This window comes from Lucilia cuprina, chromosome 4, assembly GCF_022045245.1.
Source record: "Lucilia cuprina isolate Lc7/37 chromosome 4, ASM2204524v1, whole genome shotgun sequence".
In the NCBI taxonomy this organism is placed as follows: domain Eukaryota; kingdom Metazoa; phylum Arthropoda; class Insecta; order Diptera; family Calliphoridae; genus Lucilia; species Lucilia cuprina.
In genome coordinates, this window is record NC_060952.1 from 87,056,313 (window position 1) to 87,076,902 (window position 20,590).

The window sequence follows — 20,590 nt, forward strand, 5'->3', positions numbered from 1 at the left end:
TTTACATGGACGGACGGACAGATGAAACAGACGGACAGACAGACGGACATAGCTAAATCGACTCAGATTCTAATCCGATTGGTATACTTTAAGGTGGGTATAGGACCAATATTATTGTGCGTTACAAACATCAGCACAAACCCAATATACCCTCCCCACTAATGTGGTGTAGGGTTTAACAACGACGGATACTTCGGTCTCAACGTTCTTAATTTCATGTCTATAGATTCAGTATTATGGAAAATTCAAAAGAGTACCTTTTGAAAAATTAAAAAGTACCCAAAAGTTTCATAATTCAGACTCTACATACTTAATTTCATATTTCTAGTTTTAATATTATAGAAAAATCAAAAAGTACCTTTTAAAAAACAAATAAAGTACCAAAAAGTTCACTTTTTCCGGTTCTCACCAAATTCCGATACTACATACTTAATTTCATATATCTAGGTTCAATATTATAGAAAAATCAAAAAATCCCTATAATGTGTTCTCGTCTAATCCGGGTTCTACATACTAAATTTCTAAGTTTCTTGGTTCATTATTATAGAAAACTCAAAAAGTACTTTTTGAAAAACAAAAAATTACCAAAAAGTTTTCTTTTGGTAATTTTTTCTTATCTAATTTCGACTCTACATACATAATTTCATGTCCCTAGGTTCAATATTATAGAAAATTCAAAAAGTAGCTTTTGAAAAACGAAAAAGTACCAAATAGTTCCCTTTTATGGCTTCAAGCTTAAGCCAGGCTCCACAATGTGGAGTCCACATACTTAATTTCATGTTTCCATTCAATGCTCTCACTCTGTTACTCTTGCTCTGTTGCTCTCGCTCTGCCTTGTTTTCATAAACAAGAGCACAATAACAAAATTTACCGCATGATTATGTATTTTGTTTTTTGAAATTTCTGTTTGAGGTTGTCTTGGATTTTTGCTATATCTCCGTTATTTATGGACCAATTTTGCTGATTTTAAATAGCAATCTTTCCGAAAGCATGTCTAACAGAATTATTGAAAATTCGGATCTCGCCGATATCTGGTGTCCTCTAAAAACTGATTTCAACAAACATACAGACAGACGGTCATGGCTTAATCGACTCCGCTATCTATACGGATCCAGAATATGTATATACTTTATAGGTTCGCAAAATTATATTATAGAAATTACAAACGGAATGACAAACTTCTCACGAATGTGAAGGGTATAACAAGTATGACTATATAATATCCTACAAATTTTAAACAATTTTAATAGGCTTCGTGTCCGGTACTAGGGTTCAGTAGTATGGAGTCTAGATTAAATAATAGACCATCCCTGGGACAATCATGTATAAAATTTTAAAATTGCGTCCTGGTTTATTACAAAGTTTACATGAACGGACAGACGGACATAGCTAAATTGACTCATAAAATGATTCTGAGCCGATTGGTATTCTTTAAGGTGGATATAGGACCAATATTAGTGTGCGTTACAAACATCAGCACAAACCCAATATACCATCTCCACCAAAAACTTTATCAGGTATGGAATGTTTAAACTTAGAAAATGTATTGAGTTTCCATTAGGAAAGTATTTCTTATGAATTTTATATTGTAAATTTGTCTTGATTGATCAGGCAATAGACTATGGATTGACTATTGATTAGTCTCTCGGAGTATTGACTTTTTTTGCATTATTCTTTTGACTACTTTATGAACTAGTCTATGAACTAATCTGTTGAGTAGTCTAAGGAGTGAATTAGTTAATGAACTAATCAGTAGACTTGGCTATTTACTAGTCTCAGATCTTGTTGGTTCAATAGACTATTGATTAGTTTATATACTAGCTTATGAAACTTTCTACTGGCTATTACATTGGTCTATTTTATTAGCTAGTCATAGGAATGCTCTAGCTCTATGAGCTAGATTGTGGATTATTCTTTTGACAACTTTATGGACTAGTCTATGAACTAATCTGTAGACTTGTTAATTTACTAGTCTAGGATCTTGTTGGTTGAATAGACTATTGATTAGTTTATATACTAGTTTATGAAACTGTCTACTGGCTATTACATTGGTCTATTTTATTAGCTAGTCATTGGAATGCTCTAGTCTATGAACTAGACTGTGGACTATTGACTACCTTATGGACTAGTCTATGAACTAATCTGTTGACAAGACTAAGGAGTAGTCCATTGATTAGTTCATTAACTAGTATAAAGATTAATATATAGACTTTTGACTACTTCATGGACTAGTCTATGAACTAATTTGTTGACTAGTCTAAGGAGTAGTCCATTGATTAGTTTATTAACAAGTATAAAGACTAGTATATAGACTTTTGACTACTTTATGGACTAGTCTATGAACTAATCTGTTGACTAGTCTAAGGAGTAGTCCATTGATTAGTTTATTAACTAGTATAAATACTATTATATAGACTTTTGACTACTTTATGGACTAGTCTATGAACTAATTTGTTGAATAGTCTAAGGAGTAATCTATTGATTAGTTTTTTTTTTACTAATCAATTGATTAGACTATTGATTAGCTTATATAATAATCTATGAAACTGTCTGCTGACTAGTCCATTAGACAATGCTGTTGGTTAGTCTAAGGACAACTCTAAGGATTACACTCTTAAATGAACTGAGTAATTGTATATGGACTACGCTATGGTCTAATGGGTTAGCTAATCCATGGACTATTAGTCAAATTTTTATAATATATAAAAACATTATCTGACAACAATTTTGATCGCTAAGTTATCCATTCCTGACATATACTTAAAATGATATTAAATTGTGCAAAGAAAATTAATGTATTTTTTGTTGTTGTTTTTGTTTTTTTGTCTTTGTTTTTTCGTAAACAAAAAGGGGTTAAATTATAAAAGAGAAAAGATGATAGGGTCCAAAATAAGAGGGAAGAAATTAATAAAAAATTTAAATGAAGGTAAGACTATATTTTTTAATGGTAAAAATTAATATCACATTTCTTAAGAAAACCTTTTTCTATTTAGAAATAAAAATTAAATTAATGAGATCATGTTAAGCAACTAATTAAAGACTTCCTATAAGATGTTTAAGGAAGGGAATACAAAAAAGGAAAAAAGGGATGCAAAAGCTCTAATATTTTCACTGTTAACGACCACTTAAAAGAAAGGATCATGAAAATATGTTTATATTAAAAAAAAAACAACGTAACTAAGCAGCAACTATATTATTTTAAAATTAATTTTTTTACTCATAAATCAAAGCAATTTGAAAATTGCATTTGTTAATAAACAACAGCTAAAACGAAATACTTTAATAGCTATTTTCACAAATATTCTTTAAAGCAAAGAGAAAAAAACTGCCTTTTCTATAACAAAAAAAAACAGTAATAAAACTAAACTAAATTTTCATCAATAAAATTTTTTTTTGTTATATTCCACAGATTTTTATTGTGCTGACATTTGCACAAAATGAAGAAAAATTGGGGAAATTTTTGCATGTTATAAATGTTTTTTTTTTTTTTTTGCTTTGTTTATTTTCACAAAATCATGAAAAAATGAATGAAATTCCCTTAGTTTATATTTTCTAGTGAAATAGTTTTGTTGCAAAAAAACTAAAAATAAAAAAATAAAATTGAAAGGATTTGTTGAAAATCTATATGTATGTTTTATGTGTTGCTAGCTTTTAAGTGTTGTCGTAGCTGTAGCTACAGTAGCTGTTTGTTATCTATTTTTAAAAATCATGGCAACAGACGGTTAAAAAATGCATTTCCTGTTGCACCAAAAAAAAATTATACATAGCACATATCTGTATGTTCATACGTACATATATTGGCAAATATTGCACACAATTTTGCTCTTTATATTTGACTCTCTTTGAAAAGATAAACATACTCCTATACAGACATGGAAAATCGAAATTTAACAAGAATTTTACTTTTTTGAATCTAGTCTATAGAACAGTCTTGTATATAAGATAGAAATCTATTGACTTATTTATACGATAGTTTACGTTCGAGTCTATTTTGTTGGCTATAGACTAGTCTAATGACCATACACCAATCTGTTCTATTGACTAATCGATTTACTGGACGATGTACTATTTGCTTATCTATTCTTTAGTGACCACTTTATTTACAAGTTTTTTGGATTGTCTACAGAATATGGATTGTGTAAGGATTAATCTATTGTCCATAAAAAAATAGTATCATTCTGAATTACGTGTGTTCTCAATTTAGCAAGTCTGAAGTTAAAGCTGTGATACGCGGTTGTCAGATCTTACAACGTTGTCAGCATAATGTCTAACAATCGTTTGAACTTACAATTTTTCTTATGCAACAGAGAAAGCAATATTGAAAGACAAAATTTTTAAATTTACACTGTTATTAGACATTTTCTGCACATTTTACTGCCAACGTTGTAAGATCTAACAACCGTGTACACATAGCATTAGTATGATGGAACGTATTCTAAATGGACACACAGGATTACGAGCAAATCTATGCAAAATTGAACATGCGGATTCAGACGACCATGTGGAAAGGACAGTGAAACTCTAGAGCACTTTTTTTGCTACTGCCAGGCATTCGTCGAAGATCCAAGTATCTTAGAAGTAATGTTATTCCAGAAATAACATTTCTGATGAACACTGATTGGAAGATTCTTAGGAAGTTCGTGGCCTCCGGTAGGTTAGTGTTCTAGTCTGGTAGACCGGAGGTGGTGGGTTCGATTTCCACCCGTGGCACTGGTTAAGGAGCGCACAACATTTCCGATAGAGGCCTAGGTGTATTTCCTGGGATTTGATGTGTATACATCCTCCTTTCAAACTAACTAACTAAATAACTAACAAGGAAATTCGTTTAGGAAACTGAGATTATGAACATCAAAAAATAAATCATTCAGTTCCCTTTTTTATGATAAGAAGCACACAACAGGCGCGATAGTGACCTTGGTGTATTTCTTCGGATTTGATGTAGTATGCATCCTACTATCAACCTAACCTAAACTGGTTTAGAATTAATCTTTTAACTAGGCTGTAGATTAGTTTCTTGTGGACTACACTAGACACTACTATGGACATGTTTATGGTTTAACCGATATACTCGCCAGTCGATGCACTGGTTTAGTGACTAGACTATAGTATATGAACTAGTCTATGCAGAAATTTAGGCTATAGATTAGCTTATTGGTTAGTAAGAGTTAAAGTATTTGGTGCAGTATATGGACAAATCTATTGTCATTATACAAGGCAGTCCATTGAATATTCCGTGGAGTAGTCAAGTCTATGAACTAGGAGATAGGCTATCTCATTGGCTGGTAGAAAGTAAACCATTATTATACTGTGCAGCCCAATGTCAAGTCTATGAATTAGTAGACAGGCTATTCCATTGGTTGGTAAATAATGTAGTAGTCTATGTTCATTAGACTATCCAGCAAAAAAAAAACTTCCAAAGTAGCAAAAAATATGTAGAATTTACTCCATGTAAGTACTAAGAAAGAAATAATGATTTTAGCACAGGTTTGTCATAGAAGGGATGTCCTTTTTACTTGATTCCAAATTCACTACTTTTGAAATCATTACCAAGAAGTAAGTTTTATCTATCTATCTATCTATCTATCTATCTATCTATCTATCTATCTATGTATGTATGTATGTATGTATGTATGTATGTATGTATGTATGTATGTATGTATGTATGTATCTATCTATCTATCTATGTATCTATCTATCTATCTATCTATCTATCTATCTATCTATCTATCTGTCTATCTATCTATCTATCTATCTATCTATCTATCTATCTATCTATCTATCTATCTATCTATCTATCTACCTATCTATCTATCTATCTATCTATCTATCTATCTATCTATCTATCTATCTATCTATCTATCTATCTATCTATCTATCTATCTATCTATATATCTATCTACCTATCTTAGTTATCTATCCATCTATCTTAGTTATCTATCTATCTATCTATCTATCTATCTATCTATCTATCTATCTATCTTTCTATCTATCTATCTATCTATCTATCTATCTATCTATCTATCTATCTATCTATCTATCTATCTATCTATCTACCTATCTATCTATCTATCTATCTATCTATCTATCTATCTATCTATCTATCTATCTATCTATCTATCTATCTATCTATCTATCTATTTATCTATCTATCAGTCAATAAATCTATCTATCTATCTATATATCTATCGGTCTATCTATCTATCTATCTATCTATCTATCTATCTATCTATCTATCTATCTATCAATCTATCTACCTATCTCTATATGTCCGACAGATGGCGTCGAAGTATTAACATTCTGTCAATTACACCTAAACCACTAAGGGCGGGTTTTTTCAGATAAAGATAATCTACATTCTTTATTTAAACCTAGTTTAAAATATGTTTTGTTTTTTTTTTGTCTGTAAACAGTAACCTTTCTTATTATCTTAGTTTAACTGAGTGTTATTGGCCAATTAAACTCAAGTTATAAGTGATAAAATACAATTAACAAAAACAATAATTTCGGAAGAACAAAAACTTAATATTTTAAGTAAATTGCATTTTTCTAAATTGTTTTGTTTTATTTATTATTGTTTTAAATGTTTATTTAACATTTTTCCAACATTTTTCATTTTACAAAAGTATTGTTTGCAAAAAATACCTGTTCATTGTTTATGTTTTTGAGCGAAAAGTTGGCATTACTAACAAAGTTAACTGAGCTTAAATCTAAAACTGAAGAACACAATTATTGGTTAAAGTCTGCCTAAACTTGTTCAGAGTTTAATCTAATAGCAAGTTAAGCCTAGTTTAACTTAGGAGTAAGAAACCCGCCCTTAATTGACTATTTTATGATAATGTAAACGAATTGATGAACTACTTTTAGGACTAGACTATTGACTATAAACGGAAGTATAGACTTTTCAATTCCTGCTTGTATTTTCGTAAAATTTCCTTGATTTTTTTTTTCTTTAAAGAAAATTCAGTTTAAAATTAGTTTTTTTAAAAAATACTATTCTTTAAAAATAATAACTTAAAATTTCTATTTTATAAAATTTCTTTAAACATGAAATTTTTATTTTATTTTTTATTAAATATTTGCATTGAATGTTATGCCTTGAAGTTATTTACAAATTTTGTAGAATTAACACTTAAAATACACTTTGGTAAAGCAGCTTATTTACATTATGACATAAATACTTAAATTTTATGTTTGTATGTATGTATGTATGTATGTTAATTATGATAAACAACTGAAAACATATTAAAGTAGTTTAACACTTGCTAGCTATTAAAAACATACAACTAAAACTTTAGGAAATTCGAACCTACAAAAAGTAGAAAAAACCCTAAATGATAAATAGTATGTATGTGGTAATAGTTGATCTATTTTCTATAGAAATATAATACTTTAGTTATTAGCATGTTAGAAACATTTAAATATTGTATAATATTTAATTAACAATAGGCTGATGTTATTAACACACCTAAATGAAAATATATATATATATGGAATAAAATTGTTGAAATGAATGAAAAACAAAATGTATTGTTGTTAATATTTTCCCATAGAAGGGGAAATTATTAATAAAGTGTTAAATTTAAATTGGCTTAAAAGTTTTCAGAGTTGTGCAGAGATTTAAAGCTGTACAAACGTAAAATTATTGTATTTCCTATTGACAATAATATGTATATTTGTATATTGACTAGTTTAGTGAGTAGTCTCTGGTGTAGTCTATTAACTACATGGCATAGTCTATGGACTTCTTTAAAGCCTACGATATTGTTCGGTTTAATGAAAAGTTTATGAATTTTTCCATAAATTAAACCAAAGAATGAACGGTACACTACTCCTTCCACTAGTTTTTAGATCGTCATTAGCAATTGTATAGATTGGACTTAGATGTTTTTCTAATCGAATTCATTGCCAATAATCACTTAAGAGTCTAGTTCATAGACTAGTAGATTAGTCTATGAAATTATTAAAGTTTTTCATAGGCTAAGGTATGCAGTAATCCATAGACTAGTTTATGGGCTAATAAAAAGTATAATCTATAGACTACTTCGAGCAATACTCCACAGAATAGTTGGTAGACTTCATCATCATAATCAATACCACCCTTGTCAATAGACTTTAATTACGCTAAAGACTTTAACATAGATCATTCCCAAGGGTTTGTTCTTAAAATAATTCATATATCTATTTGTTGATACACTGGACCGTAACCTATTCTAACAACAAATAGTCTATAGCTAAGACTTAGTGCGAGTTTTTCTGATAAAGATAATCTTCATTCTTTGGTTAAACCTGGTTTAATATATGTTTCGTGCTTTTCAGTTATCAGTAAAGTTACTCATTATCTTAATTTATCTGAGTGTTATTGGCCAATTAAACTCAAGTTATAAGTGAGAAAATACAATTAACAAAAACAATAAAACAATGATTTCGGAAGAACAAAAACATAATATTTTAAGTAAATTGCAATTTTCTGATTTGTTTTATTTCATTAATTATTGTTTTAAATGTTTATTTAACATTTTTCCAAAAATTTTCCATTTTACAAAAGTATTGTTTGTAAAAAAAAACAGCTGTTCACTGTTTATGTTTTTGAGTGAAAACTTGGCAATACTAACAAAATTAACTGAGCTTAAATCTAAAACTGAAAAACACAATTATCGGTTAAATTCCGCCTAAATTTGTACCGAGTTTAATCTAATAGCAAGTTAAGCCTAGTTTAACTGATGAGTAAGAAATCCGCCCTTAGACATAGAAAATTCAATAAACTTATTTTTTATCAACAATTCATCAAAATATCAGTCATAGGTAATTTCTTATTAGATAAACGGAACCATTGTCAGTATTAATTTGTAAGAAACCAAATTCTGAATTAAACCGGTGGTGGTTACTAACTTTTGAAATAAAGCTTAAACTAACATTACGTCTAGACAGCTTTAATGCAAACGTTGAAACTTTTACTTAACTTCTTATTGCCCACATAAGAAGTGGGCATCACTTTAGCGGAGAGGGTATATTGGATTTGTGCTGATGTTTGTAACATACAAAAATATTCGTCCTATATCCACATTAAAGTATACCAATAGCTTAAAATCGTTTTCTGACTCGATTAAGCTATGTCCGCCCGTTGTCGATGTAAACCTTGTGAGCAAGGTATTGGTCGCAATTTTCAAGATAATTGGATAAAATTTGGCACACAATCTTTTTTTTGGTCCATGGACGAAAATTGATAAAATCGGAGCATTATTTCGCTTAGCCCCTATACAACCGTACCTCTTGAACAGGGTCTTTGCGCTCATAACTAAGATAAATGTTCTATGTTATGTCAACAAAAGTCGACAAAACTTAGTTTTTAATGATATTACCGATTTGTGTAATGATCGGGTCTCATTTGACCCTATCAGACATGTAAAGTCCCTTCAGAAAATTACTTGAAGATCAAAAATCACCTATAAACACTAATAACACTTTTAAATTCTACATAAATAGCTTTGAGTTAGAAGCGAATTCCTCTACAAACATTTATAAGGATACTTCCTCTACTTCCCTTTGAGTTCTCTTGTAAAAAATCTCTATTTTTACAAAAAAATAAGTAAAAATATTCCGGAATAAAGTTAAAAAAAAACATTTCCATTTTTAACATACTGTAGGGTGTAGGGTATGGGTATGATGGATAATCGGGCTGGTCGCTATGCCCGATTTTAATACTGTCTAACATTAGCTATATTAGAAATTTACCGGCATTTAATATTTTGTTGATTAATGGATGCATCTACTTAAAGCCAGGACATTGATGTGGAACACCACAACTAGGTTATAGTTTTAGTATAATGAATAAAATTCAATTCCAATTTGTTAGTTTTTAGCTATTCTAAATTTTTGTTTCCAAATGTCAAATGCAAGCATAGGTATTTCCACTAATAGTTAACCAGCTGGATAATCGTAATTCGTATGTTTTGGGTCACGAATGTACCCTTTGTAATCGAGAATGAAGACAGTTGTCACTTTAGTGTCCTCTTTGTAAGCGGGAGCAGAGACAGTCGTCTCTTTACTATCCTCAAGTAACCTAAAGATTATACTCTTAAAAGTAGTTTTTTTGTGGTACTTCCGAAAGTAGTTATTTTACCCATCTTTTGAAGAAAATCGAGAATGAAGATGTCTAGGGGCCACCACAAGTGGTAGGTCAGGTCAGGTGGCTAGGGGCCACCACAAGTGGTAGGTTAAGTGGTCAGTTCGGGACTGTCCCTTCGAACTGCTGGAAAATTCTTACCAAGAATTGGAACTAAAACTGATTCCCATACCTAAATTTAGTTATTCCTCACACAAACACACACACACACATCTACGAGCTTCCCGCCTACTAGAAGCCGGCGAGTTATTCACCATATAAATCGCAGCAAATAAATGAATTAAACAAAGACTTCTTAAAAATTCCAAAAGTAGGTATAACTTATTTTAACAAAAGCTAGATAAATTCCACAACATTTGATAAAAATTAACAAATTTTATTAATTCCAAAAACAAAAATATGTTTTATTCACCTGTTTGCTGTTCTTAGGCATCCACCATTTTTAAAACACAATTTCACTTTGATTACTACTAAAAAATTCAATGAATTTGTTTAAAATACTAGGTATACACTTTAATATTTTCTTAACAGACAAAAGTTTTAAATTAAAAATCTTAAATAAAAACACTAAAATTAAACGCACTTTAAAGACAGACAATTCAATATATTGGAGATTTTGCAAGCAAGAAAAAAATGAATTGCAATGTTTTCTAAACACAAACAAAAGTACACACTCACACACTACCCTTCAACAAAATCAAAGTAAAAACAATACAAAGAGAAAGAGGTAGACAATAAGCAAACAAAAACAATAGCAAAAAAAAACAACTACTCGCAGAACAATTGACACGAAAAGAGAACATTATTATTGATAAAAAAAAACAAAGATTAAAAATAAACAGATAGAAAATTCAAACATTAAATAAACCAATAAATATTTATGCAAAAACAAATAAAACAATAAAAAAATAACAACAATATAAAAAGTAAATAACAAGCAATTAAAAATAAAACAACCGGCAAAGTATAACTATAAATAAAAACATACGAAGAAAAGACAAAAACAAATGGACAAAGAAGACAAGCGTCTGCTGAGTTTTTTATTGTTGTTTTTTTATAGTAAAGAATAAAGGAAAATATGTCCCCCCGCCTAGAAGGGAAAAATGTAAGAGAAAGCTAAAATGAAAGGAAGGAATAAGGAAAGGGTTATCAGCTGCATAAAATGTGTGTGTGTTTATGGTGTCGACGACGCGGTAGTCGTCCCATAGTCTGGCCAAGCTGTCAAAATGACACCAACATCAAACATCAAAAACAAACAAGTATACAAAAGGGGAAAATAAAAACTAAAGCAAAAAAGTGAATAAAATAAAGCATTAAAGCGAAAGAAGGAAAAACAGCTGTAAACATTTGCCAAAATAAAACATTTTATTCGAAAAAAAACTTTCATAAATTTAGATTTATTTAAAGAAATTAAAAGAAAATTTCTTTTTAGCTAAAGTCAACAACAATTGAGTAGCATTTTTTTCACTTTTCTAATAAAAATTCTTTTAAATAAAAACCATAAAACGTTTATAGCTGTAGCAGACGCCTTGGAAATTAATCATAAAAAACATCTTTAAACTTAAAACTATTAAAGAAAATATAATTTTGTTTGTATTTTAAGCAGCCATTCATTCACCTTGAAGAGATTGTTGTTGGTGTTCTTTGTAGAATTGTTTATTCTTTTAATTTTGTTACGCTGCTTTACAAACTTTTTATTTATAAACAATTTCTTTTTGTATTTATATTTACTTTTTACACTGCACTTTATTTTAATATATTTTTTTCTTGTTATTATTATTTGTTGTTATATTTTACTTTCTCTGGCTGTTGTTACATTTTTATCATGTTATTTTTTCTTTAGTTATTAACTACTGGACTTTTTTCTACACTTTGCTTCATAAAGAAGGGGGGCAAACTTTATATTTTTACACACTTTTTAAGGAAATTGCACAGACACACTTTAATACATAAAACTTTTGTTAAATTATTTGAAACTTAGAGTTTTGCTTTAATTTGTATTGATTTTATAAAGTAAATTTATTATTTTCTATACTATTAACTTATTTTTGTTTATTCTTTAATGTTATATTTGTATAAATCGTTAAATATTACAATTTGTTTTATTCGTTTAATAATTCATCTTTACGCACTAACCGTACAACATGTTTTCATGTTGCTGTCAACTAAACAACTGTCAGTGGCAAGTGTTTTTCTTTGATTAGTGGCGTTAAGTTGTCAAAGCATTTTACTTTCAAGTGATTGGCAATGCGGTAGTAAATATATATAGTAATACACGGTGAAATTGTGTGTAAATTTAATGAGAACTTTTATATCAAATGATTTTTTACAATATTTATGGGTTTTCTTACAAGAAATCAAATAAGAAATTTTTTTAGCTGTAATTGCACAATTCTAACGGAATTTTTGTTTATTGATCATGTTTTGGAGATAATAATAAGTGGTTTCCCGAAGATAGGAAAAAAGCATACTATTAAAAAAACATATGAACTCTTTCCTAGCAAGTATACTATAACTGGCACTTTTTAAGATAACATAGTCCAAACCATACCTCAAAATTATCCATCATATAATATTTTCCAGATATCATGTTATAAAATTTAAAAAGATCCTGTTCTCCGTTTTTGCATCGTTTTTCGCATCGAGAAAAAATGTCGGAAAATTTTTGTATAAAACAGCGCTAGTACAAGAAATTTGAATACTTGTTCTTAAATAAATATACTCTAAAGTAGGATTTTATAGTATACATTTTGCATTTAGGTAAAAGTCGACTTTTTGCATTTTGTTAAAAGTCGATTTTTCAACTTTTTGCACCTTAGTCGATTTTTCGACTTTTTTCAGTTAGTTAAAAATCGACTTTTTGACATTTAGTATTTTGTAAATAGTCGACTTTTCGACCATTCGACTTTTTTCGACAATTTTCCAATTTTTCCGACTTTTTTCGACTATTTTCAACTTTATCCGACATTTCGACTATTTTTGACCTTTTCCGATTTTTTGACTATTTCAGACTTTTCGACGATTTTCGACTTTATCCGACTTTTTTCGAATTTCAATTATTTTCGACTGTTTGAATATTTTTGTCTTTTCCCGACTTATTAACTATTTTTGACTCTTTTCGACTATTTTTGACTTTTTCCGATTTTTTGACTATTTTTGACTACTTTAGACTTGTCGACGATTTTCGACTTTTTCGGACTTTTTTCGAATTTCAATTATTTTCAACTGTTTGACTATTTTTGTCTTTTCCCGACTTTTTAACAATTTTTGACTTTTTCTGACTTTTTCCTATTATTGACTTTTTAACTATTTTTGACATTATCTGACTTTTCGACAATATTCGACTTTTTCTGACTCTTCGGCTATTTTTGACTTTTTCTGACTTTTCGACTATTTTCGACTTTTTCCGACTTTTTTTCGACTGTTTTTGACTTTTTCGACATTTATTTCCAAAGTCGACTTTTCGACTTTTTTCACAGACGTTAGTCGAGTTATCGACTTTTTTAGAACAAAATAGTCGACTTCGACTTTTATCGACAAAAAGTCGTTAGTTCGATTATTCGAAAGTCGATTTATAGAACCCTACTCTAAAGATACTCTATTTTTGTCTTTTCCCGACTTTTTTTTAACTATTTTTGGCTCTTTTCGACTATTTTTGACTTTCCGATTTTTTGACTATTTTCGACTACTTCAGACTTGTCGACGATTTTCGACTTTTTCCGACTTTTTCGAATTTCAATTATTTTCAACTGTTTGACTATTTTTGTCTTTTCCCGACTAATTAACAATTTTTGACTTTTTCCGACTTTTCGACTTTTTCCGACTATTTTCGGCTTTTTAACTATTTTTGATATTATCTGACTTTTCGACAATATTCGACTTTTTCTGAATTTTCGGCTATTTTTTTACTTTTTCTGACTTTTTGACTGTTTTTGACTTTTTCCGACTTTTTTCGATTGTTTTTGACTTTTTTCGACATTTATTTCCAAAGTCGAATTTTCGACTTTTTTCACAGACGTTAGTCGAGCTATCGACCAAAATAGTCGACTTCGACTTTTTTCGACAAAAAATCCTCGATTATTCGAAAGTCGATTTATAGAACCCTACTCTAAAGATACTCTACCTATCACTTAAATTGTAAATGTATAGTTTAAAAAAATTATTTTTCAAAGTGTAGTTCCTTGTAATTCACTTACGTTGCCAACCATTATATTTAAATTGTTGTTGTGTAGCTGTCAAAATACAGCGAATCTGATAAGAAAGCAAAATCTTTAATAATAAAAGCGCCCTCTATATGTGAAAAACAGTCAAGACCACAACCTATTTCCAATATTAGACATAATGGTAATGTTGCCAGAAAAATTTCGACTCAATTTCCCAATCTTAAGCTGAAATTTTCAAAAAACTCATAGTTTTCGCAAAAAACATCATGATTAAGAGTAGTAATACAAACAAGCGGATGTGGTTGCGTTTTCAGGTTCCAATAGTAGCTATGGAATTTGAAATGAACGAAATCCCAAATTTTGGGAGAAATCCCCAGATCTGGCGACACTGGGAATTGTTTAAGAAATTTAAGGAAATCGTTAACATTTTTAAATTCCCAACTAGTCAATGAAGATCAAAATATTACGGAAAACATGTCCAAGACTACACAATTTGAAATAATTTAAAACTTAAAAGAAAATTTTCTCTTGGGGTAAGGAGATTTTTATTCAAAATTAATTTCACCAATTACAACAAATTACAAGGACATAGCAATTAGCTTTTAAAAAGCTAAATCATTAAAATAAACTAAGCAAAAAACTAAGAATAAAATAGTAAAAACAAGTTCCTTAAGAAACGAAAAGGAAACGTTATGCAAAATTATTTAATTGCTGTAGGTATAGGATTCTTATAGGCCAATTTTGTATGTTCCAAACTATTAAGTTTGGCAATTTGTTTAACCGTATCCAATTCTTTGATGAAGGCAGCCAAAACATCTGTGGTGGTACCCAAATCGTCTTCACGTAAATCGGGCAAATCATCCTCACTGTCCAAAACTAGAAAAAAAATTAAAGACACATTAAAAATTGTACAAAGACAAACAATTTTTGAAATATTTACCATCTATGGCTGCTTCTATGTCATTTAAACGTCTCATTACCAATTCCTGTTGTATTTTAATGTGTTCCATTAAGCGCTGCTGACACTCATTGGGATCTATGGCTGCTTCGGGTTGTGGTATATTGGGCACCAATCTTGCTGGTGTTGTGGGTTCAGATTTTATCTTCTTGCTGGGTGTTAGCGGCATAGCAGGATTGTTAGTTTTATTTTCATCCTCTGCCTCAAGTTTAATTTCATTTTTAACATCCGTCACTTCATCTTCATCCCATTTTTTAGCCCACAAATACAGCTTGGGATGACATTTATTATTGGCTATATTGATTTTTACTCTTAGCGAGTGCATATAGTTTTTCAATTCCAACAAATTGCCGGTTAGAGTATGAGAACGTTTAAGATATTCTGCCCTTTTGTTTAGAACACTATTATTGGAAGTATGATAGTTAGCCACAGGCAGTTTGCCTTCATAGAGCCAATCTTGATCATGTTTGAAGCGTAAAGATTCACGACATCTTTGGGGATTGCGACATATATAGCAGACATATTTATCTGGAACTTGTGAAACTTTATCGATACCATTACACAGACCATGCTGCCAGCATAAGCAAAGTTCACACTGTATCATTAAACCGTCCTCCTCACAATAGCCACATAAGCAATTAATGATTTCTTCCTGGCGCATGTGTACAATTTTAATTAATTCACCATTTTCTTTGATGTACTGAGGAGGAGGTTGGTTGATAGCATCATTTTCTGTGGAATTTTGTGGTTGGAAAGAATTCGATCCAGAATCGGCTGTAATGGGAGAATCAACACTACTTAGGGGTGTATTAGAAGGTAAAACTGTTTTACGTTTCTTGACTTCTTTATTAATATCGGGAGTAGCATTAAAGGAGTGGCGAGTTTCCTCAAATTCAGCCACACCACTAAAGCTGGTATCTGCCACAGGCACGGGTACAGGTGCGCTAGAAGCTGTTGTAGTAGCCACTACTCCTGCAGTGGCCTGGGCTGCAGTAAGATATTTTCTAGTAGTTCTTTGACGATTACTTTTCCTAGAGCCAGGAGTTCTTTTGCTAGGTGAAAATCTAGAACGCTTACTGGGCGGTGCCTCTGTTGCTATGGAAGATTCCGTAGCCACTGTTTCATCGGCTGCACTGGTCGAAGCAAAAGAACTTTCTAAAACTGTACTAGAGGCCGTATTAATGGAAGTATCATTTTGTGAAGTATCCATATTTTCTTCAACTTTAATTGATGTTTCCTCAGTCGGTTCAGTTTTAATTTCACTTGGTACTGCATCCACAGAGTTCTTTAAAGCTCCGGTACTCCTACGATGTGCTCGAGTTTGTTCTAGATCTTGTTGATGTAATTTAGCAAAGAATTGCTGATTAGGTATTTGATTTTTAGGCACCGGTTCAGAGGCTTCATTGTCGACAGGATGTGTGCGTTTTTCAGCCAGTTCGAGCATTTTGGGACAAGTGCCGAGTAATCTGCGGAGAAAAAGTTGAAAAAATAAGTCAAATAAATTGAAATTAGGAATAAAAACAAACTTACTTGATCAAATTGCGATGATAGTGCTTGACATGTATTTGCAAATGATTTTCTTTGCGGAAATTCTTGGAGCAACCCTCCTGGGGACAACGGAATAGATTATCTATAATCTGTACTTTTAAGCCACCAATTAAAGCTAAAATAAGTTACAAATTAAATACAAATAATTAAAAATAAAACTAAAAATTTAACCCACCATAACCATCATCAGCTTTTTGCGACTCTAAAGCAGCAGGCACTGCTACTGAGCCAGAAGAAACTGCAGCAGCAGCAGCAATCACTGGAGTGGGTGTAGCACAGTCTGAAGAGGCCACCACCTCATCTTTTAAACCCACCGTGGGTGTAGAAGTAGGTGTTGGTGTCGAACTAACTTCAGCCGATTCTAAAAGTTGTTTTGGTACTTCTGCCTCTACTTGGGTGACACTTTTATCTTCAGCCGCCATACTACTAGAAGAAGTAGTTAATAATTCTATAGGTGGCAAAGGTTCTGCTATTGGAGTTTCCATATAGGGTGAGGAAACAGCAGTGGGTAAAGTGCCTACTATAGTTGAAGTATTAGTTTCTAAACTAGTGTCTAACGAAGTATTCAAGGATGATTTCGATTTGACCGGTTGCTGTGGTACATAGTCGGGTGTATGTACATAACAATTAATATCCTTAGCACGACGACGATGTATACTAAAGTCATAGATATCAGGATTATAATATTGACCCAAATCTTCTAGATAGGATTTGAGATCAGCTTTTGATCTAAAACGTTTGCCATTGGGTGATACCAATATTACATCCCACTTGCCTAAGACATTGGAACGTTGATACATATGCTTAATCCAACCGGGAGGTAGACGCCAATCTTCTACTATTACTGTGGGTTTACGATGTTCGCCCACTACTAAATAACCTTCACGACCAATGGGTTGATCATTAACCCAATGACAAGTCCATTCACCATCTTTAGGTATCTCAGGAAGATTAAGAGTGGCTGTTTAGAGGAGAAGAGAATAGTTAAGCTTATATATTATATACTTATATAAAAACCTAAATAGTTACATAAATCCAATTTAGACAAATCCAACAGTGGCCAATCCTTTCTGCCACCATTGGTTGGTCGTTTTTTAGCTTGACTACCAGAATTCTGGCCCGAAGAAGGCCTTTTTGCAGCGAGAGTAGTGGGAGTTACTGGTACAGGTTCATCAGTATCAGCTAAAACAGCTGCTGCTACAGGCACATCAGCAGGAACTTCAGCTGGTATTGTCTCCACAACTGCTGGTTCTAGTGATGTTGTTGTTGTTGTTGGTACTTTGTTCATATGAATAGCGCGTACATTTTTAATATAACCATCATCGAATAGAATCTCATAGACATCATTGGGTAAGATTTTCTTTACAGTACCGGGAAATTTGCGTGGTCCCGACCAACGAGCCAAACATTTTTCCTCTAATTCAAAGTTCAATATAGGTTTGGTGGAAATGCGCTGACGTAGACGTGTTGAATTCATGGGAATCCATTCTTCAGTACCAGCCATAGTGGATTTATTTTTACCTGTCTTTTCAAATTTAATTAAAACTTCACGATCATCATTATCCACTTCCACAATACGAGCCGCATGCCAAACACCATCGAAATCTTGAGCCTCTAGTCTAGCTCCGGGGTTAAAGGAGGTAACTGGTTCAAATTTAACATTTGGCGGTGTTGATGGGTTGGCAGCTACCACAGCAGTTTCATTAAATGACTCCTCTAATCCCGACTCTGGCTTTTCCAACTTTATACCCGCTGCAGCATTTAGTTCAGCAGTTTGAGCCATTATCTGAGCCACCGTTGCGGCCACAGTCGCTTTTGTATCTTCATCTACTGTGGAGGAGGTTGACAACAAATTACTTGGTGCTGACGAGCCAGTAGAATTTAAAAATTCCAAATCTTCCTCAATCTGTGCTGCATCTATTTTACCCCAGGGAAATACTGTCGGAAACACTTTTTGCTTAAGCAAATATTTACCACTGCGTTGTGGCTGAAAGTCTGCACGACGAAAGTGCCGCGAGCAGACTAAAACACTTTTGGTAATATGACGATCAGAGCTGATTTTCGTGTTACGTATCCAAATAGAGCGTGCATTTTGATCAGCGGGAAATGAATGATAAGTAACACCATGATGCTCCGGCAAGCGTGACGTGGATGTACAACCGGTAATGCAACACCGGCGTCCCATTGTTTATGATTTCTGGTGGTTTTGTTGTTTTCTTATTGTTTATGTTTACACTTTTGTGTTTTGATAATGCCGTTTTGCGAGTGCGAGTGTGTGTGTGAGCGACGATGGACAGATTTTTTTTAATGCTTGTTCTTATTCCTTTAATTTTCTGTGACGAAATAACTTGAGCAAATTTTCAATTCAAGTTTTTGTTTACGATTTTATTTCTATGGTAAAATATTTATATTTTTTCAATACTACTATGTTTATGTAACACTTTACTTGTGTTTTTTTTTAATTTTAAAGCATTTTTTGGTATTTTTTTTAATATTTTCACAGAGCCTACTTCGCGTTCACGTTTTCTTGAGAAAAAAATGCTGACAAACTGTTTTATCTGCAGAAGTAGAGTTTCACAGCTATCAGTTATCATATAGGTTTCAAAGGGTATTGCCAGATGTAGGTTATATATTTAACGATTTATGTATATGATATTGCCATGTATGTTAAAAAAGTAATTTTAAAATTAAATTATTTCTTTCATTGCTGCATGACTACTGTACCGTTTTACTTGAAATTCGGGGCAGTGTCCAATCTTTAATTGGAGAGTAATATTGGTTATAATAAAACTATGATTGTCATTTCTTTTTTAGGTTAAATGTGCTAATTTGTAGGTATCTACAAATTCGAATTGTTTTGTTGTTGTTTTCAACCAATATTTGTTTTTAATTAGAAAGAACTATTAAATTTTTAAATCTCTACACTTTGAAATAAAATAAAATTTTAGTTAAAGTTTATTTTTTTTTGAGAAAATTTCGACAATAAATCATTTTTTAAAAGTCGACGGGGACATGATTTTTTATTTTTTGTCATTAACCGAAACATTAGTACATATGTAGATATATTTGACCCATATTTCAAAATCAAATTCATTGAAATTTCAAATGAAACCTTATTTAAAATTTTATATAAAACTATGTTTACCTACTACACATTTTAATAAATTGTTTATTAAATCTCTTGCCAAGTCCTTAAATCTTATTAAAAATTCAATATTCCTATAGTGTATTTATAGATAAAATCAAAAAATTTTTATTATAGATGATAATGAACTTGATATAAACATATAATATAGTTGGTTGCCAAACATTATTTGCAAATGAATCAATAGAATTTTAAAGTTTTCCTTCTTGTTGTTGTTTCGTATTGATTTTCGTTTTTAAAATATTCAAACCAAACGCCCATTTATCCAAAAAAATATTAAGCGGAAATAAAAGTAATTTAAATGGTTTAATAAGATTTTTATTTAATATTATTTTTTGGTTTCTCAAGTCTCGTGTTTTTAATTTAAAAAAAAAAATATATTAAAAAAGTACTAGCGAGAATACGTATAAATTAAAACAAAACTCGCATTGCATATTAACATAAAAAATACAAACTGTTACGAAGTGTTACGATCGGTATACACGACTTTAATTAACCATACATTAAAAATGTTAGGCATAAACTGCATTACAACATTTTTAGTTCAGTTCTAGTTCAGTTCTAGTTCAGTTCTAGTTCAGTTCTAGTTCAGTTCTAGTTAAGTTCTAGTTCAGTTCTAGTTCAGTTCTAGTTCAGTTCTAGTTCAGTTCTAG

General features: G+C 31.1%; 2 protein-coding genes across 5 annotated transcripts in view; both read right to left on the minus strand.

The window, feature by feature from the left end:
• The window catches only part of LOC111683356, a 99,078-nt gene extending 86,773 nt beyond the window's left edge, over positions 1–12,305 (minus strand). For 3 of the 4 annotated variants that reach the window (XM_046949291.1, XM_046949292.1, XM_046949293.1), the window contains exon 1: positions 11,742–12,305. The gene's annotated coding sequence lies outside the window, so the exon portion shown is untranslated. The remainder of the gene's footprint in view (positions 1–11,741) is intronic. The other variant, XM_046949295.1, reaches the window with a different exon arrangement.
• Positions 12,306–14,812: 2,507 nt separating this feature from the next.
• LOC111683358 lies at positions 14,813–19,495 on the minus strand. The gene is made up of 5 exons (XM_023445432.2): positions 17,822–19,495; positions 16,968–17,753; positions 16,775–16,907; positions 15,227–16,710; positions 14,813–15,162 (listed from the first exon to the last, which is right to left on the minus strand). Exons 1-5 carry the CDS (start codon positions 18,975–18,977, stop codon positions 14,987–14,989), a joined length of 3,735 nt encoding a protein of 1,244 aa, XP_023301200.2. The 5' UTR covers positions 18,978–19,495; the 3' UTR covers positions 14,813–14,986.
• Positions 19,496–20,590: the final 1,095 nt, after the last annotated feature.

Excerpts from the sequence above, each read along its gene's own strand:
- LOC111683358 (XM_023445432.2), bottom strand. The coding sequence starts at position 18,977 with ATGGGACGCCGGTGTTGCATTACCGGTTGTACATCCACGTCACGCTTG. Across the intron at positions 16,711-16,774 it reads TATCATCGCAATTTGATCAA|ATTACTCGGCACTTGTCCCA; the intron begins GTAAGTTTGTTT and ends TTTTCTCCGCAG. Across the intron at positions 15,163-15,226 it reads CATAGAAGCAGCCATAGATG|TTTTGGACAGTGAGGATGAT; the intron begins GTAAATATTTCA and ends TTTTTTTTCTAG.